A 21,481-nucleotide genomic window follows, 5' to 3' on the forward strand; every position below is an offset into this window, starting at 1 on the left:
GGGCCGAACAACGAATGGAAAGGTGGCCAGGCGCCAGGGAGTCGCATGAATTTGCGGAGGGGATTTGCTGACCTGGATCACGACTGAGTCAAGTTCCGAAGGACGGGGTTGCAGGCCAGACGCATCGTCTAGCAATCCCGGTTCCTTGACGTTTGACGTTTCGCTGTTGCGTAGCTTCTGCTTGCTTTGTCGTCCGGCGATGGTACGGTACGGTTTAATTTTAGAAAGATGAGGATAAGGGAAATAAAATCGAGCCTGTGCCCACTAGCAGCGTGTGGAAAGACCAACAGATGGCACCGCCGGCGCAAGTCTGCAGCACCGTCGTTGTGGCGGTTCGCTCCTATGGATGCACTCAATTTCTCGTCGTGAAATTGCGTTCTCGTGTTGCGTCCCAGTGGTTGTTGGACTTGCTCGCTGGCTTGCCGACAAGAGGCGCTGCTGGCTTCGACTCTAGACCAAACGAAAAAGAAGAGGGACAGGAGAAGAGAGAAAAGGAGTCGGGTCGGCCGAGGTTGGTCCATTGATGGAGATATGTAATTATTGTCTGAGCGAGAGTAGGTAGGTACACCTATTCCCAAATTGTGCTTCCACTCCTCCGATCAGATACGGCCTGCTCGCTTGTCAGCCTGGCTGCCTGTCTACGCGCTTCCGGGGTTCATAATAATAAACGCCTCTCTATGTGCTCGAGCTTCCCTGCCCTCATTGTCCGTTTTGCGGCAGCATACAGCTCAGAGATCAGCCGGGGGGTTGCACCTGGTGTGGTCCCTCAGGGTTGCCACGATGCCACATCTCCCCCGTACTTGACCTGACGTGCTCTACGATCCTACACGGTTCTGCACATGGACGGAGACAGCGCGGAGCGACCAGGCATTTCCCAATGACGGGCGACAATCGGTATCGACTGCCCGATGACGGCCATCCCACGCGAGCCAAGTGGGCTCACGATCACTGACGCTATCTTACTGCAGACAGGTTTGCGACCGCTTCTAGCGGACAGACCCTACCCGTTGGGTGCCCCCGATGCTGATCTAGCCACGAACCGAGTCTAGAGAAAATGCTTAACCTTCCCCAGTTCATCCTCCTGCTCACTTGTCCATTATTTTCGCACGTGCGGTGTGTTTCACTTCATCTCAAGCCCGGGCTGCCATTGGCTGGATGAATAGGTCCCGTTATATCGTGGGGGACTGTCGAGCAGCCAGGCACGTCTAATTTCACCCTAGATCCGGGCTAAGCAACTCTCCCAGATAGATTACTTGAGAGGTTGACTGTTGACCTCATCCGAGTCTTCTGGAAATAGCCCATCGCACCCACTGTCACTGTTCTAGTGCCGAACAATGACAGGCGTCCCGTCGGGGCCCTGAGTCGTGTATCGTGAATCTGCAGCAGGCCCCCTTTTATCGACACCGTACGGGGTCACATACGTAAGGTAAGTGAAGATGTTGGAGATCCATGGGTAGCTTACTCCTCGTGCGCCTCTCAATGCCTGTTCAAGAGGGATCCACCAACCGGAGATATGATGGCTCTCGGGTAATTGGCTGCTGCTGATGATGATCTCGCATCCCAGCCACGTTTTGTTCCAGCATTATCGACCGCTCTGCTTCCATGCGGCTTGCTCTTGTTTCTGTTGCGACTGCGACGTAACTGGTTTTGGTTGCGGAAGGGGTCCCGTCCAACAGGCCGCTCGCTTCCCACGTGGCTTTCCTCCGTAGTCAATTACCCGTCAATGAAAAGTCTCGAGAGTGTGTTCTTTGCTCTCCTCACGTCAGATGCGGAATTTGGCAGATAAGGCACTGCATTCCATCACACAGGCGTGTCTCGGCGGCATGTAGGAGCAGTAGTGCTTGCATTCCGACAATGCGGCACCCGGACATGCTGATCAGGGCCGCCCATCCAAGTATGCAGTAATAGCTGTCGGCGAGAAAAATTACCGAGAGTCAATAGTCCACAAACAATGTCTGAATCGCATTTCCAGATCCTGACTCAAATGTGTCGATCCGAATTGGCAGCTCTAGCGAATCTGGTCAGTGCTAAAACACGCCCGTCAGCTGGACTGCCTTTCGGACTCTTGGCCGACGGTCATCGTAATGATCCCATTCCCTCCCTGGGCAAGCCGCAAACATCGTTCAGAGATCGGCGCAATCAAGTGATCTCTGGGAATGACACGGCCATGTACGGCAATCTCCCGACCGATAGGCAGGCGCCTGTCTAGCACAGCGATCCACCACGAGTGCGTTCCTAGTGGGTGGGAAGAGTTCTAGACAGGAGTCCGTAGTGGAGTTTTGGGCTTTATCGTGAGGCCGGAGCCCAAAATACAGGGCGGGTGGGTGAAGACTAAGATAGGTAGGGGATAGAAGGGTGGCTCAGGGTGGTTAGTGGCCACAGGGAGGGGAAGGAAAGAACGAACGAAAGCTTCCATCGCCAGGAAGGTGCGGTGCAGTACAGTGTGCAAGTGGCTCCGACTAAACCGAGGCAAAACCTTGGGAAGTTGCTCTACCTCTACATGTACCTCGCTGGGCAGCGGTACCTCCGGTATTGGTAGGTACTTCAAGGTTGCTCTCCTCATCTCCTGACGTCGCGTGCGATCCAGTACCTACCTACAGTAAGTATCTAGGTAAGTACCCCGTCTCTCAGTCCAATCTCCACCGCCCTAGTCGGGAACAAAGCGGGACTCAGAGTCTATCGAGCATGGTTAAGTGGAGCCCGCCACGTGGAAAGAAAAAGCCACCTCGTAGAAGGAGCCAGGCGAACGAAGGAGACGAGAAACCCCTACCTAGGTTCTGTAGGGACTGTACGGCTTGCCCCTAGCTGCCTGCGAAATGCTCCTGTCAGCACCGCAGCATGACCCCCTCTTTCCAAACGGCGATGCAAGCCCAGTCACGCTCCTACTGCTGCTACTGCTGCTGCTACTGCGGCCCGCCAATGAGCCGAGTCTCAAAGCATGATTATTCCGGCGTCGATGAAAAAACCCCTAAGAACAGATAGTCGAGAGAATCCCCCTCCTGTTTAAACTACGCCAAGGCGAGCTGAAACAGAGCACATTAAGTACCCCTGCTTGCCGCGTGGGAGGGACGGCACGTTGGCTTTGGCGACGAGCCTTATTCTAAACCCAGCCCTCTGCCGTGTATTATGAAAGAACAGCAAAAACCTGGCGGTTGAATTAAAACCCTCCTTAATACCCGCGGGCGTATACATATTTCATTGAAGTACTCTGCATCTGCAGCAGCTCATGATCCAATAGATTGCGTCTTGTAGCTTATCTTACAATACCCGGGCTGGAGCCGTAGAATTACGTGTGAACAGAGGCGAAAAAATTTAAACAGTGAACCCGTGTCTAAATAGCTGACCAGAGGTCGTACGTCTACAGTACATTTTGCGATGAGCAGATCTAAATCCCTATGAGGCGCATCCGGCACCATTGTTTTCGGAGCTCGGCCAATAAATCACGAAGCTCCTAAAGAGGCATGTTTATACCCAATCATGATGATACAATTCAAATGTACGAATAAGCTTGCAAGATCTGGATGTCTTGATTTGGCTGCAATTATCGCCAACAACTAATGTCGATACTGATCCTGAGCACAGTAGCGTGGACGACCGGTGGTGAATGTACTTAGCTTCACATTCATAAAAATAATCCAGCATATATACAAGTAAACAGGTAGTCAGATGATTAAATTAAATGTAACTCTACACATCTGAATACCAAATGCAGCGTTTCACAAAGTATTGCTCAAAACAGAGATATCAGAATTAGGTTCTGGCTGAACAATACCAATCCGATGTAACCTTTGAGATGACTGGCACCTAACTGCGAGTTCGCGGCACAGGCATTGATTCTCACGTCCGCCTCAGATGTACAGCCCTCGGACTCTGCAACTACACTCAACTGGAAATGTTTCAAATGCAACCCAGGATGAGTTCAGAATGTAAGATTGCTCTTCCACTTGGAAAACGCAGTAGCTGACAATTAAAGCTACAAATCCGCAATACTTATTTACCCCTAGATACATCTCTCGTGAACGATCTGAGTATTGCATTGTGCTCTGTAGCAGTGACGATGGCTGTACAGGGCGCACCAACTTATTACACAGTGTATGATCATCCATCGAATTCTGGTCCCGGGCACTGACGAAACCGTTTACAGTGGTCTGCAGATTCCAATGCTGGAGTCAACTCAGCTAAAGGTGGGCATCTAAATAACTCGAAGTCGGAACACTGCACAATGGTGACTTCCGCCGGGATCAGTGGCCTTGTCAATGTGGTAGGGGTTGGTTCGTCCTGGCCCCGGAGCCGCATGATGGAATATCACATCAGATATGCTCAAGCCTTCGTCTTTCTCTTCGACGTCTGTTCCCAAGAGACTTTCAAGGGTGCTCAAACGATGCATGATGCCTTGATTCATTCGGCTCAGGTCCTAGGTGTGACTACTGAGGCTGCCGCGCCTCTCTTGATACTGGTTGGCAATGTCGAAAATGATGTCCATCTTGCGAAACGAGACCACTCGCATCACCGAGAGGTACGACAGGATGAAGCCCGGGTGCTGGCAGATTGTTGGAATTGTGAGTATTTGGAGGTCGATACTTCAGATGCAGTTGCGGCCGTTGATGCGCTTGTTCACATTTCTGCACAAACGATCAAGAGCTCGTTGAAGGATCATGAGCCAGGAATATTGGCAATCTCCAACCGCGAGCCTCCTCGAAAGTTACGCTTACGGCGATATCTAGACAGTCTGGGGCTTGGTGCCTTCATCAAGAGTCACAGCAAGTAATATCTATGGTTCAAGCCGAACGATCATTCGAGAAACGTGGTTTTCAACTATAGCGTGGTGTTCACATTAATTACAACATCCAACGTTTGCAAGCTGAGCCTTGTTCTTATATCACGTATATCTTCCTTCGCCAGGATAATAGAAGTCACTTCGGCAAGAGGCAGTAAGCTTATCAATAAGGGATTACCACCTTCGTAGTAGTGGATAGGGCTACCCGAATAAACAGAACGATCGGGGCCTCAACATGTCTCATAACCCTCGCTCGACATTCAGTACCTAGATCTACTCTTGAGGAACTACAAGAGTCACCCTGGTGGAGAAGTACTCTCATCAAAGCATGCAGTGCACTCAGAAGAGAGTTGATCGTCCTACCCAAGGTCCCACCATATCCACCTCAATACGACATACACGCAGTAGCACAAGATCTGTCACCTTTGTGCGCAGACCTCGACCATCTTCGCGTCGAACAGCATTTTCACTTACGCATTGTGGTATCTCAAGCAAGGGGTGCCGCGCATGACACCCATCTGCCGAATCGGTAGTCCGTACCCTCCCCCGGCCACGCGTTCCCCACGACTCGGCTCCGCGCCCTCACTGGCTCACGACAACGGTGTGCCGAGCCGGGGTCAACATTTCCCTGCCGGGCGACAGCAATGAAAACCTATAATAGTAATACCAGGTAACCTTTCATCACATATACTCCATTGTGCATTGTCGGTGAAGTCTTTCTCCTACCGATTACCTGGACATAGGCCGCGTCATGCACTCCAGAGGCGAAGGGGTTACGGCCACCGACCTCGCGTCTGTGTAGCCCTTCACCGCCGCAATGCACGAAGGCGCGGCGGTCACGGCAGTGCTTAAGCGATGCTGCCATCACCCGCGGCATCCGAGACAATTGATAGACCTCGCGTGGGGAGTCGACTATCGACTCGGCAAAGCTGTGCGTCCCTCGTCTCTGAAGCCCGTGAAAATGTCTGCGTGTGCTCTTGCAAGAGAGACTACTGGCCGCTGCAACGGCGCCGCCGTTAAGGCCGTTAGGATGCAAGGACCTTTGAGGCTCTCGGCTACGTATGCCGTGCACCCCCTCCTTGGGGATCTCAGAACTGCTTTGCAAGTCGCCGAAGTACTGTACATACTCACATATACACATACATACATGCTCCTTCGTTCCTGACAACGGCCTGATCCAGACCCCATTGCGAGAGCGACAGGAGCAGATGGCTTGAACCGGTGGTCCACCACCCTGCGTTATCGCGAGCGGGGTGCTCCTCGTCTCCGAAGCTTCGAGACCCAATAGACCATCCTTCAGAGTTCCCCTTTCAACCTGTCTGTCTGATCTCTCTTGAGAGAGATTGGTCAGTCCAACAGTATCCGCCATTGACTCAGCGATGGAGACATCTTGCGCCCCACCAAGCTGCTAGGTTTGGTCGAGTTGTCAACCCTGTAATACGACCGGATGTGGTGTTCTTTGATGGCACTGTGTGTTTTACTTTCACAGATGAATCGAACGGTCGCCCTCAGAGACCCACAGCACCTGTATCATGGTCTGCAGCCTTTCTGGGCAGTCCTTGTCTGTGAAACGGCAGTTGGGATGCTTGCGAGGTAACCGCAGTGTTGTCATATGATACGCACCGGGAACATGAGTTTTAGGATTATTAGATGACGATTCATCGGAAACAAAAATAAACAGACTAAATGCCATGTCTTTCCAGAGTAATTGCTTGCAACTGTGTCATTGATCTACTACAATGCTGTCTACTTCGTTACTGAGCAATGCGGGGTACCCTGGGCCAATGTGGCAGTGACGTTGAGCAGCCATGGATAACCTCACTCAAAGCCAACTTCATCTAGAAAGATGACTGATCTTGCAGATTGCCCAGTTAGTATGGGCAAATACTGAAATCATATCAATCACCGGAGCCTTGTCGGAGCAGTCATCGATCTTGTTCCGGAAGGTGATAACTAGTGACGAGGCTTAGACGAAGAAGGTGGCGGCCATGCATGCATATCCGCCTCATCTATCACGTACGTCGCAAGGCTCTGGGTGAATCGCAAGACATATCAGTACATCCGCGCAGCACCGCGCCCCTAGCACCTCCAGATTCCCATATTTTGAGATATGAGAAACGTGACAATTATCACCTGTCATGAGCGACAAAGGGTATGACGCCTACGCCCATGAGCGAGGCATGTCTTACCACAGCCGGTCAAACCAGCGCGACCGAGATTCAGACAGCGCTTCACTCACTGACTCCGATTCCGACTTGGAGGCAGGCCGCAGCCGCCGACCGCGCCGCGCACGGGGGAACAGTCGTGCCATCGTGAAAAGGGAGCCGTATCACGTCGTTGCAGCACCGCCACGGGCATATCATCCGGCAGACTCGGACGAAAGCATTGAGCAGGTCTACGGCGACCGGGAGAGAAGGAGACTCCCCGAGCAGGAGCGGAGTGGCAGAAGAGATGCCGGTCTCCTCGTCGCCGTCGCAATGACAGCGGCAGCCTTTGTGCTTTGCCTAACTGAGTGCTGCGACTGATGGCAGAAGGACGAACGCGCCAATGCGCCTGTTATTGATTAATTTCGTAAGTGAGATTCAGCAGAATATCAGTGCGTCGCGTTAATAAAACGGGTTGGCATGCATCAAGCTAACACCATTCCAAAGTTTATCTCTTTCCGCGGAAGAAGCGGAATCACCACCAAGGGATAAGGTTTGGGCGATCTCGGGGTGGGTATATACGGTTGTCTCAGCTTCTGATAACCAACGACTAATGGAAACGCTGACATGTGGAGTTGGGTTGGAATTGATTGATCACGCCGGAGCTTTTGAGCCTGAGGAAGAGGACAGGACAACTTTCTAGTGATGAGCTTTACACATTTCTCAAGTGACGTTATTCTTATGCACAAAGCGGCAATCACAGACATGCAGACCTCGTTCGGCCCCATTACGGCCAATATGTTCACAGTGTTTGAGATCGCCCAAGCTGCTTCATGAGGCGGTTTGTGAGGTATCCTCTTTATCTAAGCTACATGCAAAGCAAGGTCCTTTTAACGCCAAGTCTTTGAGCCGCGGATCTCCTGCCCTCAAGGACAGCATGCCAAACGCCACCTGAATTTTTCGCATCCTCTGCGGAATCCATCTGCTGCACTATAGTATACAGACTTAACAATCATTTCGTTCACCGTTGGCGATTCTCCGGTTGAGCTTCCAGAGCTGAGGTAGTAGCTAGGTTATTGCGCATAATCAGGCTCGAGATAACCTAGAGTAAGGCATCAAATCGATGCCGGACCTGAATCACGCTTCCATCCTTTGGCACGCATGTTATTCTCGATTGCCTTCCAGATGCTTTCCATCACCTCTCTGTCTCTCCAACGGCTGGTGTCAGCACCTGGAGCGTTGGGATCTCTCCACCTGTCAAGTTGGCAGGACAGAACTCGGTGTCCCCATGAGCGCACGGCATCCGGTGGCTGATCTCCTCTCCATCCGACATAGATACCCATTGTGTGCTTAAACAACTCGTTCGCGTTGCTCCATTTGTAGTTCTTGAATTGCCAAGTCTGGCCAGTTGTGAAGACAGCTACCACTCGATTCCAGTAGTCAGGTTTGAACTGTTCCGGACCCTCCACCAAAATAAAGCGCATAGGTCGCGTTTGATCAATGTCCTTCACGATACGCGTAATGGCCAACATGTTAGCGTTGGACAGACTGCCGTCCGGAGGTATATAGCGTCCACCTTCCAAAAATGACTTGATGTTCGAGAGGCGCAGCAGCGACGAGGCAGAGGGCGACAGGAGAATGATAGGCTCCGGTCGCCTGTTCTTCTGGTGCGATGCCAGAGCTGGGTTATTCGATATGCTGCTGGACGACGGATGTTGGGGCTTCTTGACCATGAACAGCGCTGCCTGCTTACGGTACTCGCTGAAGTTCTGTGTCGAATTAGCTCAGTCTGAAAGAGAAGCTCTTGGGAGGCAATGTACAATAGGCTTAGTGCCGCGCAACACTGTATTCCGATCACCCATCTTCCTTTCGCCATTGTAAATCACCGCCAGTCTCGGGTCCAACGTGCCCCTTCCGGAGCGCGCTGCGGCTGTGACGGGCGCAGACGCTCCCTTAAGAGCAACGGCAGCTGCCGCGCCAGCAGCGCCAGCCTCCTTCTCGCCGGCAAGCGGTTTGATGTATTCACTCTCTTCGCTAGCACCCTCGAGCCATGTGATAAGATCTAGTCGCTCGACGAAAGCGAGCTTGTGAATCTTGTCGCCACCACCAAGTTCCTCGTTGAGCGTCGTCGCAGAGTTATTGTACTCTGGAATGGCAACCTCTCGATTTAGCCAAGCAAAGTATATACTGCGTAGGTCAACGGCAACGTCATTAGTGATGAATCTGGTCGGCACATCGATTGGGACGGCAATGCGGGTCGGGTCGGTGAACTGCAGATGTGTCGCCTGAGACAGCGTCGCCTCTTCTGCGGAACTGGAGACATCTGCAGAGGTGGTGGGGATAATGCTCCTTCCCGACGCGATCGACTGCCGCAGTAGTAGCAAGGGATCGTGCTCGACCGTCGCCATTCTAGCAGGCGTCAAGGGAAACGAGCAGTTGCGGGAGTAGGTGTGCTTTCGATGGCCGAAGATTGGAGACGGTCACGATGCGAAGAGCTGAGGTGCGCAAGGCTGAGAAAAGGTAGGGGGGTGGGGACCCACATTGGCTGTTTTTAAGGCTCTGATTGGGAGATGACCCCAGCCAAATAATGGGTATCGCCTTGTGCAAGATGGTGTAAGTGGAATGAGTTACATGTCGAGTGCAAAGCGATGCTTTTTCAATTGATCATAATTATTTCAGATTTATTTAAAAGGTTACGGTCTTCTTTCCAAATTTTTATTTTTTTTCAAGCCGTCTCCAAACTATCGCCTTCATGCATTACCGGCTTACCAACGTTGTTTGATGGCAGACTTTTCCCGGTACCTCTTCCATGATACTAAGAATTTGCGTTAGAAATAGGTGTTGTGATCTTTTAGAACGGTAATTAAACTTACAACACAGACGCCTTTTCCTTTTGTCTTATGCTTTGGATTCGCTGGACACATTGGACTGCTGGGTAAATGCTCAGGAATATCGAAGTCGAAGCTGGAAGAATCCATAACAGGGGATCGTTTCTTTGAGCCTTTTGACGTGCCTCGAATTTTTCGGTCTGAGGATGTGCTCGATGTTACCTGACTCGAAGGGCCAGTCGGAACTTCAGGTCTATTATTGGTTGGGTTGAGTTCAACCATAGAGCGCAATAATTTGTCAGAGTAGTCATCTCCAATAGGAGGAGTATCAACTTTGAATGCTTCCTGTTCCATAATTAGTTCCGAAAGTGCAAACGTTTCAGAAAGATGGTGCCAACATACACCAGCGGGATATGAAGTGGATGATCTAAAAGGTATCGGGACTACATATTGTTAGCGGTCAAGGTTTAGTTGAAACCATGTCAAATATACCGTACCTGCGGGGCGAGGAAGGTCTGGTATCTTCGGGGGTGTATCGCCTTGTAGCATGTGCCTCACAGACATCGTGACAGAGTCAACGCTGGATCTCTTCCTGTGCCATGGAGCTTTACCAAAAAATTTAAGCCCATGCTTCACCTTCGCCCGATGGTCTTCAATCGAAGGTGGGGGTCGTGTGATAGGTATCTGCGTGAAGTAGCTATTGATCACATCGGGAGGCTCTTCAACATGATGTCTTATGATGGATTCTTGCCGCGTTGCCTATTTCCCAGCGTCAGTCCAAACTTGTCGCTTCCAAGAAAGTCGAGTAGCATACGGATTTTCTTTTACTTTCCTTTGACGATCTGTCTCGCGGGTTGCTCGTTACGTTCAAGCGGGTCTCGGTCGGTGCCAATAATGTCTCGCTCATGGTGGCGGGAATTTGTTCCCTTGAGGAGCCTGATCCTGAGGTCCATATTGTGGAGTCATCGCCATGAACAAGTCTTCTTGTCAAAGGGTGTTGCAGGGAGTGCACATGCGCGGATTCAGTCAAGTACGGGCTCTGCGGAATTGAATCTCCTCTGACTGCCTGGGTCTTTGGGGACATGGGACTTGTTTCCCTCGGTGGCCCATTATTCAAGCTCTTGTGGTTGTTAGACTGTCTTTGGCTCCTTGTAGATCCTGTCCTCCATTTCCAAATATTCGATGCTCTGGTAATGTTGCGATCGCAGATTTCTCTCTCAGCCCAGTAGCCTGCAGGGAACTATACCCACTCATAACCTGGCTTTGCAGGGCGAGGAGGATCGATTGCATTCGGAGTTCGAGGAGATCCAGGCGAGTTGAGCAGCTGATCTCGAGGCGTTCCGGTCGGCGAATCCGTTATGTCGGACAAGGCCTTGCTCCGTATGCGTCTCGCCATCCCACGATTTGGAATAACGAGTTCGAGATGGTCTTGCGACAATTACGATGCTCTTGACCTATATGCTATCAATCAGCTACGGTAGACGTACGATAGGCTCACTAAATAATTGAAATGTAGATAATAATAAGGAAAATCTCGCTCTCACTTGTTCCAGCATACAAATACTGAGTGCAGAATGGGCAACGTTCGAGTTCAAGGCCATGGCAAGCTGTGTGGCTAGTCAGGCGTTCCCGTACTTCGATGTGCTAACGAGTCGCACAAATGATGATATATGAAGAAAACCCGATGAGGTATAGGTAGGCGCGACGTGCCAAAGCTACCTTACTAGAATACTGAAAACGTTCGCTTAGGACGGGATTTGAGGGAATATCAGATGAGAATAGATGAAAGGGGATTCCAGAAGCAAGTCAAAAAAGAGATGGTACATCCCAGTGGCCTCGGAAATCAAAACCAGCAGCATTCACAATGGGGCATCGCTCCTTCCTGTCACTGACAACTCAGCCTTCGAGATCCATGTCAAAACAGTGCCAACTTCCCCAAATCACATATAAATCCTTCTTCAATCAACACAAGGTGTGATTGCCATTCGGCAAAAAGAGCTTGACGATTTACTTTTTCATCTCTAAAGACTTCACAAGCCCGAGCGCCAAAACCTCTAATTCATAGGTAACAGTAATCAGTATCGGAGCCTTGAAATGGGAGCTCGATCTATTACATCGTGAATTCGTTATCTTCAACATGTGACGCCTGATAGTCGCTCATCATCGGCGCTTCTATATACAAAGAGGACACTGTCCATCAACTGCTCTCTCCTTCCTACTGACATCGACACTCGACGGAGTCAAAGTCTCGTCTGTCAACTGACATGTGCTCTCACGTGCTATTGTTGTTCAGATAGATGACTCAGGAGTCAACCTGCATTGTATCATCTCCGTCAAACGTAGCAGCGGGTGGCTCTAAGGGAACACCTCTGCCACGTCCAGCAAGCAACTCGCGCCTAATCTCCGGGCCAATTGCCGAATGACCATGCGTCAAGAGTAGATCCAGCAGTGCCTCTCGTTGGTCCTCTGTAATATCGTTTCTATACCTCGAGGCAAAGCTTAGAAGACACTGATGCCATATGACCGGCAGCCTGTGAGCCATCGCACCCTCTGATAAGCCTGCCATAGCATCCTCATCCTTTATTGATGCCGGGTCCATGGCTCGGAATCTGAGGAAGTGGAAGACCAGCGAATCAACAACCTGGAATGGCAATGCGTATCGTTTGTCGAGGAGCGTCTTGATGAAGACATTGCAGGCGCCGCCGCCTTCCGTGCCCAGGGATGCTTGTTGGGCCGCGATGTCGCAGAGTCCCTTCAGGCCTGCAGCCGAATGCAGCACAGGGATAGAAACACGAGCCAGCACAGAGGATATGATATGTGCTTCGCGCAACGTGCAGGTACCCGACCCAACTAAAGGAAATAGAAAGCCCTTGAAAAACGCAGCGGGCTTGTACAGTGACTTCTTCAGTGAATTGTACAGATGCACGTTCAGTTTCTTTGTCTCGTAAATATCGTCCCTCACGCGATCCAAGATCACCATCTCGAGGAATCTTTGAATAACTCCGGCCTTGGAAGATACGAAAATTCGTGTTAGCGCATAGCAAGCATTTGGCGTCCACTCCCTACAGTCGCATTGTTAGTATGTATTGCTCTACCCGAGCTAGAAACCAGGGCTGTAACGTACTCAGGTTTCGTGACCTCGAGTATCCTCTCCCAATTGGGAATGCTCGGAAGAATTTTGATGGGTTTCGGAAGAGGCCCGGACCTCCAGCGGCTCAGTATCATGCCGACCTTCTCGTAGACCTCGATGACCTTAGGCGGTAGTTCCTCCTCAATGTACTCGTCCGGCGCCTGAACGTCTCGTCTGGGTCCTGACGAGGACTCAAATGCAGCAATTTTCGCTAGAATGATGTCTGCCAGATTTGCGCCGCCAGCACCTCCCGATGGCTCCTCTTCACCAGACGGGCCGTCCCAGCCATGTTTTAGCAGGTCGTCCTCGTCGCTCGGGTTCGGCAGGAACTTGTTGAATGTGTCCAGATCATCTGGGGCAATCTCAATCTCCTCCACAACATCGTCTTCATCGCCCCATGCCTCGTCGTTGTCATCATCAAACACCTCGTGCTCCTCGTCTTCAAAATCAAATCTCGAGTCAAAGGCGCTCGGTGCTGGCTCGGTGACGGGGTTTTCTAGGCGATCCTCCTCAATGAGCTCCCGCCCTATCCTCAAAATCTTTCTTGACGCTTTTGAGTCGACGAAGTTCTCCTCAGCTTCTTCCTTTGAACGAGACTTGCGCTTCGGCGCCTTGTTTCGCAGAGTGCCTGTGCCTCCTAGAATGTCTGCTTCTAGGGGGTTGTGGCGTCGGCGATCCGCCGCATTGGGGGTCGTTGCCTTTGGCATGATGACAGCGCCAGACACTCAGAAAATGATTGGAATATGGTGCTTCTTCTCGAGGTTGTGACGCAGGCGAAAATGTTGTTACTCTTGGGGCGGTCAGTGCTACCCCACGACAATTTTTCGACTGGGCACTTGCAGTTGAGGGACATTTTTTTTTTTCTGCCCGATAAAGATGCTGCGGGATCGGCTTTGATTGGCTGATATCCTAGATAAGGCGGAAAAATCATGGACCGACTTCCTATCGCGCTTATCATTGCCCCTCCATCACTCGAAACTTCGATTGCGAGGCTTTTGCCCCACCAAAGAGGTTCAAATACAACAGCCACTTACAGCTCATTCATTGAGACTCTTCTGAAGTCACACATCAGAGGTCTTTTCACAATGCCTACAGAGCTGGAAGAGGTGAGCGTGCTATGCAACATTTTAGACGTCCATCTGATACATTTTACAGCTTGTAGGCTTCATCGCCCACCCTAACCCTCAGATACGACAAATTGCTGTTGAGCACCTGGTTCCATACTCAATTGCGCAGCCATCCATATTCAAAACCGAACAACAGCTGCCGATCCGGAACCTCAAGCTTCTGATCCGAGATGAACCTGTAAGTACACCAGTTGCGCAAAGAGGCTCTTCACAAACGGGAGTACTAATGCTCTCTAGAAAATCGCCGAGCATGTCATTACAATGCTGGTAAACCTCTCGGGGGATAGCGAGGTCCTAGCAAACTTAGTCAAGGATGAGAAATTTCTCGATGCCGTCTTTGCTCATATCATAGTACGTTAGGCCCAATGCATTTCTCTGTGTCAGATTGTGTACTGCGGAGGCTAGTGGTACTAATTCAAGCGCAGTACCCCGAGGAGCCCAATGCAAACCTATACGCCATGTTATTGGCGAACCTGGCCAAGTCCGATGCGCTCAAGTCTGTCATGGACCGAAAGCAAACTGCGCCCGAAACACTGGGCTCAGACAATCGTGTAATTAACCAGCTGTTGGATCTCTTTGTCAAGGGTTCAGATGGCTCTTTCAACAAGAACGCCGACTTTGACTACCTGGCCTACGTTTTCGCTGATTTGGCCAAACACCCAGAGGTCCGGCAATACTTCGTTCAGAAACAAGAGTATGACGGGGTTGTCCCTATCACGAAATTGAAGGTCTTCACGGAGCACAAGTCAGACGTGAGGAGAAAAGGAGTAGCGAGCACCATCAAAAACGTCGCCTTCGATGTTCCCTCCCACCCGCTGTTCCTGTCTGAAGATGACATCAACATTCTTCCATACATCCTGCTACCGATTACCGGCAACGAGGAGTATGATGTGGATGATACAATGTCGATGCTGCCAGATCTACAGTTACTGCCGCCCGACAAGCAGCGAGACAAGGATCATAACATCATTCAAACGCACGTCGAGACGCTAACTCTCTTGACAAGCACACGCGAGGGCCGAGAGTTAATGCGGGAGATCAAAGTCTACCCGATCGTTCGCGAGACCCATCTCCGGGTCGACGATGAGGGCGTCAGGGAAGCCTGCGAGAGGTTAGTGCAGGTGCTAATGAGAGACGAAGAGGATGACGGCAACGCAGCACGTGTGATAGAAGAAGACGAGGACGACCAGATAGTAGAAATATGATGGACACCATTGGTCACCGAAGCAAATTTGATCACCGGGCGTCGGCCTAATCACCCTTCTCGAGACCCATCCACCCTAAGCCATGCAGGACGGCAGGCTAGAAGCGGGAAAGAAGCTGCAGCAGCCCTGGATCCATCCGTACAATATGTCAAGGCATGCGGCTTCTCCAAGTACCCTTCATTTGGGGCAGACAGGGGACTCCGATTGGGCGACAGCCGCATTGGGAAGGGTGCCTGATGTATTATCATTTCTATAGAGGCATGTAATACCACCATGGCAGAAGCATCTTCTTATATCAGCTCTTGAATCAATGTCACGACGAGATTACATTGTCCAGGCTCCATTCACTTGTCATTGCCAAGTCTGGGCTATCCGCAGCGAGAAAAGAGGCGCCCAACGCGAGCTCATGTTCTCACCACTGGGTCATCAACCAAACGTGGCGAATCTGAAACCCATTTCGAATGCTTGTCTTTTTGCGCTGAATCGATGAGATCGATTGCGGATATGCGGCAAAGCGCCAGGATCAGCTAAGGCAAGAGAGTCGGACGGCCCCCCACCCCGTGGCGACTTGAAGCAGAAGTACCAGCGGGATTCTTCCCATTCTAGACCCGAATGTTCGCAGGTTTGGGATCTTTAGCTGCTCTGAGACGTGGCCTAAAACTGTCTCGGTCGTTCTGCTAGTTTTTCTCTTAAATATCAGCATGAAAAGCTCTGTCTTGGCGTTTAGTTGTGTGGTGGTAGGCATCGGTGCGATCGATCCAACCTGAGCCACTGGGAGCTCAGACCCGGCAATCTCGGGACCCTCGTGAGGGATTCCGTAATTTTGGTTGGTCGGTGAGCGGAAAGGGACGTCTGGCCAGGAAGTGGCCTGTTGGCCTGCAATGCCCGCATCCATACACCTGCGGGCGAACGCCGCACGCAACGTGCTGCTGGCCGCCGACAGTCAGTTCCAACGACTGAGTGATAAGACCGTTTCTAATCTGGCATTTGGATGAGCGGACGTCTCACTTGAATGCCGTCGCGTCATCCTGGGCATTGTCGGCGGCTCCTCAGCCCAAAAAGCTTCTCTCTGCTTGGCGCGTCTGTCAAGCATCCGGGGCCGTCCTGGGCATCGCTTGGCGAGCCTGGGCACGATCTCGAGATGTCGAGAGGCATGGGTATTCACAGTCTCCGAAATGGACGGCTTCGTCGCCAAGCATTTCGTGACGGGGGGCCCGCAGGTAGACTGCATGCGCCGTATTCGACCTGAGGACGGAGATTGAGAGTCGTGGCGTGCAAAGGCATGTCGTTGTGTGAAGGCACGCGTCTAAAACGACTGGCGAATCAGAGACGACTGTTCCAAAACGTGGTCGCCTGGCCAGTGCCGATTCGTGGGGTAGGGACCCCTGCGGACCCCTGCGGGCGCCCCCTGGCTGGCCGAAAGAGGCACTCATGGCGCCCCCACCCCACTGGCATCCGTCCCTCTAGCACATCTTAGCTCCCACCATCACCATCGTCCTGGGGCGCCGCAAGATGGGCAAAGCATAACGTTAACGAGAGCGCGGCGGAACTCTGTGATCTAGCCTTTTCCTCAGCCAAGCCAGCCCAGTCGATTTCTCACGCATCGGATTGACTGTCTGATGACATGAGAGCGTGGATCGGTGCTAGTCTCATAGTAGGTGAATTGGCTACTTCGCAGTTGCCGAGTTTTACAGGCTCGCGTGCCAATGGGCCAATGGCTCTCCCCATGTGCTGCACTAATGGAGAAAAGAGTAAGCTGGCGAAATCTGCCTGTCTTATTCCCGCTTGCTGGCTTGCTATGGAACAAGCGCATGTGGAGGGCACGCACCGTACCACGGAAAGGCGATGTATCGCTGTTCCTGAAAACAGGTGCAATGGAGGAGGAGCGCATTTCAAGGTTGGTGTCCGTCATGAGATGCCATCTCCGATTGGCTGGCGTGCAGGAGGTTGCAAATCTTCATGTGTCCATGTCTTCAGTCCCTAATGAACATGTTCAGTCGAGGAAGGGCTCTCTGGCTGATAGGGTGGATAGATGGATTGGATGTGTGTGCTGATTATGCCTCGCAAGACAGGGAAGGAGCCAGTCAGAAGGCGCAGCTGCCGTTTCTCTGGAGCGGGAAGGCTTCTAGACGGCGGCGTTGCTTCGTTCTTTCATCCTAAAGCTTGACCGAACGGTGGATCTGGCTGAAGAGTCCAATATACCTTCCCACGCTTCCTTGCCTACCACACTCAATAATAATAATGGAAGGTACCTAACCTTAGTCTCATCAAATCAACCTGGAACCTAAGGCAAGGCAAACAAAAGCCCATCCAGCCAGTGGCGCGCTTTCCATCTCTTCAGTCTAGGAAAGATGGATCACCGAGCTCCATGTTCGTCAAAAACTCGAACGATCCACGCACACTACTGACACACACTACACATAACACACTAGCCAGCTAGCGACCCTAATGCACGTATGCTACACACGCATGTACGTACTCCATCTCGACGACTAACGTTGATGTATCTCGGTCTATGGATCTAGGATTTTTTTGGGATGCGCCGGGGTCCTTCGAGCCAGGTAGCCAGGGAGCCAGGGTAGCTTTCGTACCATTCCCATCCTATCCCATCCCATCCACCCATCCATCCATGGCATGGATCCCTGCCCCTAGCCGGTAACTCGCTCCAGTCCCAGGGTTCTGCTTCTTGCTCGTGCTACCTACGGTACGGCATCGCCTATCTATCTTACCCTCCTCCTCCTCCTCCTCCTCGGCCGCATTCTTAAATAGATTGCGGTCCGCCCTCACTATTGCCGTTTTCTCTCTTCTCTCCTCAGCTCGGTCTCCCCTTCAAAAAGGTTGTCTCTTCAGCAGCCCTGAGCCCATAGAAAGACACTTGGTCCTGGGTCACTTCTATTCTCCTCCCAGTTGATATCGTTGCCTGTATAACTACCACCCATACCAACCAAGCCTCTCGACGGCAGCAATCATGTCTTCCGAGGAGCCCGTCCCCGTTTCTGCCGGCCCGGCAAGAAAGACGCATGGCGGCAATGCTGCCTACCACAACTTCCACAACGATTTCGTTCACATTCAGGATCCCAATGAGCGAAGACGGCTTGCTCTCGCCGAGATCGACAAGGCGCCCTTTGGTTGGTACCATGTGAGAGCCATTGTTGTCGCTGGTGTCGGTTTCTTCACCGATTCCTACGATATCTTCGTCGCCTCTCTGCTTACCACCATGTTGGGAATTGTCTACTACCCTGGCGAGGGCAAGATGCCCACCACCTCTGATACCGCCATCAAGCTGGCCACCTCGGCCGGAACCGTCATTGGTCAACTCGGCTTCGGCGCTCTCGCCGATATTGTCGGACGCAAGCGGATGTATGGCCTTGAGCTTATCGTCATCATCTTTGCGACTCTGGCACAGGCTCTCAGCTCCGGTTCTCCTTCCATGGATGTCATTGGCGTCATCATCTTCTGGCGTGTTGTCATGGTGAGTTACCCCACACGAAAATCAATAAAACTTGGCGCTAATAGTGTTGTAGGGTGTCGGTATCGGTGGTGACTACCCTCTGTCTTCTATCATCACTTCAGAGTTCGCGACCACCAAGTGGAGAGGTGCCATGATGGGATCCGTCTTCGCCATGCAGGGTCTCGGCCAGCTCTGCGCTGCTTTCGTAATGCTCTTCGTCACCCTTGGCTTCAAGGGCTCACTGGAAACCTCCACCAAGCTGGCTAACTGCACCGGTGTCTGCGCCATCGCTGTTGACAAGATGTGGAGGACCCTGATCGGCTTCGGTGCCGTTCCCGGTTGCATTGCCCTCTACTACCGCCTCACCATCCCCGAGACTCCCCGCTACACCTTCGATGTCAGGCGCGATGTTGAGAAGGCCGACGCTGATGCTAAGGCCTATATCAGCGGCAAGCACGGAGAGGCTCAAACCGATGATCTTGCTCGTATTGCCGCCCAGAAGAACGCTACTGAGCAGATGCGTGTCCCAAAGGCCAGCTTCGGTGACTTCATGCGCCACTACCGCATCCCCAAGAACGGCATGCTTCTGGCTGGAACTGCCCTCTCGTGGTGCTTCCTTGACATTGCCTACTATGGTCTCTCTTTGAACAACGCAACCATCCTACAGGCTATTGGATATTCGACTTCTGGTGCCAAGAATACCTACGAGATTCTGTACAACACCGCCGTTGGTAACTTGATTATCGTCTTGGCGGGTGCCGTTCCTGGTTATGTATGTACATCCTTGAGAATGAAAGAACTCGAAACTAATTATTCATTAATAGTGGGTCACTGTCGCCACGGTCGACACAATCGGCCGCAAGCCCATCCAGCTCGCTGGCTTTGCCATCCTCACCATTCTCTTCATCGTCATGGGCTTCGCCTACTGGCACCTGTCTCCCAACGCCCTGCTAGCCGTCTACGTCCTGGCCCAGTTCTTCTTCAACTTTGGACCCAATTCGACGACGTTCATCGTGCCCGGAGAGTGTTTCCCGACACGCTACCGTTCCACGTCTCACGGTATTTCTGCTGCCTCCGGCAAGATCGGCTCCATCATCGGCCAGGGCGCCATCGCTCCCCTGCGCACACGAGGTGCCGTCAAGGGTGGCAACGCCAACCCCTGGCTGGACCACGTCCTTGAGATCTACGCTCTTTTCATGCTGCTCGGCTGCTTCTCTACCCTGCTCATCAAGGAGACCAAGAGAAAGACCCTCGAGGAGCTTTCTGGTGACGATGATTACGCTGCGGGCGAGGCTCCCATCGCCATCGATAATGGCAGTGGCGAGAGCGGCGTGGTCGAGAAGAGGGGCCCCGACTCCGTTTAGGGAGTAGGGAAAAGAAACAATTCGCTAGATTGTGTCTGTCTGGATAGAGTTCAAAACATCCTGTAATTGGGCCGAGTTTTGTGGCATAGCTTTGGGCCGTACAGTTGTGTGTCATTGGGGAGATACCCTCATTCAAATAAAATTGGCTTTGAATTAATAAAGAGCATATCTTCACATATTGGCCACTTCTTGCAAAATATGAGGTTCATTTGACTCAGATGCTTGAAGCACTTAACCGCCCTTCACAAAATATCTGTCGTGCCTGTGATGAGCATATTCTATATGAATAGTCCCAATTGCTAGTTCACAGTGATATCCACCTTAGTCTTGTCTAATATATCCATACCGTCAGTATATGCCTGGCAATCGCAACCGCAAGCCACTTACAGAAGGCGACGTAGTCCTTGATGTTCTGTGCCTTGTCCTTGGGCGTGGGATAGAACCACGCCGCGTTCTTCAGCTCCTTGCCTGTTACCGCTCAGGTCAATGACCCCATCCAACCCGGCGAGTTTGCAGAGGGGGAGTGAGGAGAACTCACCGTTGACGCCGATGGTGTAGTAACTCGCGTCGCCCTTCCAAGAGCACGTCGTGTGCAGGTCCGTCTCGGTGAGATACTCAGACTTCACTGCAGATGGCGGGAAGTAGACATTGCCCTCGACCTCCTCCCACTGGTCCGTCTCGGCGATGACGGTGCCGTCGACGGTTGCTTTGGCGTGTCCGCTGACCATTGTGGTTACTTACTGTTCGTGATTCACCAAGTGATAAATTCAATATTTCGTGTGTATGAAGAGTATCTTCGATGACCCTGAGTTGTCTAAAACGAATAAGTTATTGGTTTCGTCGTTCAAGGCTTTCCGGTGGTCTTGCGTCATTCAATGGATTAATCAGCTCGGGATGTTCTCCGCGTCTTCAGTTGATTCCAAATCGGTAGCCCCAAAAGCCACCATGCCTCTCTTTTTGCGGGGAAGGTCTAGACTCCTCACTTACACAAACTACTCAGAGGAACGAAACAATGTTCTGTAGTTTTACTCTCACAACCAACTTTGTTTTATTTCATAAAAAACTGACAACCAAAAATTGGCGCATGTGAACCATCATCTCTTTGATTCAATCACTTTAAGACCCAGTATTGAAAAGTTGCTTCACCTGGTAAGTTGAAGCGATGAAGCTGCTGCATGATGCTCTGGATCCTGTCTCAGTGTACTTGAATGAATGAAGAGATTCACAGCAAGGTTCTCGAATCTGCAGCTTTGCCCCAGATGAAGACTTACTTGTTGGGATTCGGCTCAGACCGCATGCTCTTTCGAATTCTAAGGAGGTAGACAATTTCTAGGACTTTTCTTTGATAAACGGCTCGGAAACTCCAGAGTACCGGACTTAGACCCGTGCAGCAAGCCAACACTTGAAATGCGTGAAATCTACGCTTATGAATGACGATGTAACTATACGATCTTG

General features: G+C 51.6%; 5 protein-coding genes across 5 annotated transcripts; 2 read left to right on the forward strand and 3 right to left on the reverse strand.

The window, feature by feature from the left end:
* Window positions 1-8,036: 8,036 nt before the first annotated feature.
* On the reverse strand, window positions 8,037-9,329 carry UCRPA7_502 (putative rna polymerase ii-associated protein; the record flags this gene model as incomplete). Its single annotated transcript, XM_007913097.1, has 2 exons — window positions 8,037-8,690; window positions 8,742-9,329. The coding sequence occupies 2 exons, from the start codon at window positions 9,327-9,329 to the stop codon at window positions 8,037-8,039; spliced, it is 1,242 nt and encodes a 413-aa protein (XP_007911288.1).
* Window positions 9,330-12,051: 2,722 nt separating this feature from the next.
* Window positions 12,052-13,586, reverse strand: UCRPA7_503 (putative rrna processing protein; the record flags this gene model as incomplete). Its single annotated transcript, XM_007913098.1, has 2 exons — window positions 12,052-12,811; window positions 12,874-13,586. 2 exons carry the CDS (start codon window positions 13,584-13,586, stop codon window positions 12,052-12,054), a joined length of 1,473 nt encoding a protein of 490 aa, XP_007911289.1.
* A 378-nt stretch (window positions 13,587-13,964) lies between these two features.
* UCRPA7_504 (putative dna-binding protein hgh1 protein) lies at window positions 13,965-15,211 on the forward strand (the record flags this gene model as incomplete). The annotated part of the gene is made up of 4 exons (XM_007913099.1): window positions 13,965-13,985; window positions 14,035-14,184; window positions 14,244-14,357; window positions 14,432-15,211. 4 exons carry the CDS (start codon window positions 13,965-13,967, stop codon window positions 15,209-15,211), a joined length of 1,065 nt encoding a protein of 354 aa, XP_007911290.1.
* A 2,968-nt stretch (window positions 15,212-18,179) lies between these two features.
* On the forward strand, window positions 18,180-20,026 carry UCRPA7_505 (putative inorganic phosphate transporter pho84 protein; the record flags this gene model as incomplete). The annotated part of the gene is made up of 3 exons (XM_007913100.1): window positions 18,180-18,683; window positions 18,736-19,434; window positions 19,487-20,026. 3 exons carry the CDS (start codon window positions 18,180-18,182, stop codon window positions 20,024-20,026), a joined length of 1,743 nt encoding a protein of 580 aa, XP_007911291.1.
* Window positions 20,027-20,325: 299 nt separating this feature from the next.
* UCRPA7_506 (putative duf427 domain protein) lies at window positions 20,326-20,754 on the reverse strand (the record flags this gene model as incomplete). The annotated part of the gene is made up of 3 exons (XM_007913101.1): window positions 20,326-20,357; window positions 20,414-20,494; window positions 20,565-20,754. 3 exons carry the CDS (start codon window positions 20,752-20,754, stop codon window positions 20,326-20,328), a joined length of 303 nt encoding a protein of 100 aa, XP_007911292.1.
* Window positions 20,755-21,481: the final 727 nt, after the last annotated feature.

Source organism: Phaeoacremonium minimum (genome assembly GCF_000392275.1).
Source record: "Phaeoacremonium minimum UCRPA7 unplaced genomic scaffold PA7_03_scaffold_39, whole genome shotgun sequence".
NCBI lineage: Eukaryota > Fungi > Ascomycota > Sordariomycetes > Togniniales > Togniniaceae > Phaeoacremonium > Phaeoacremonium minimum.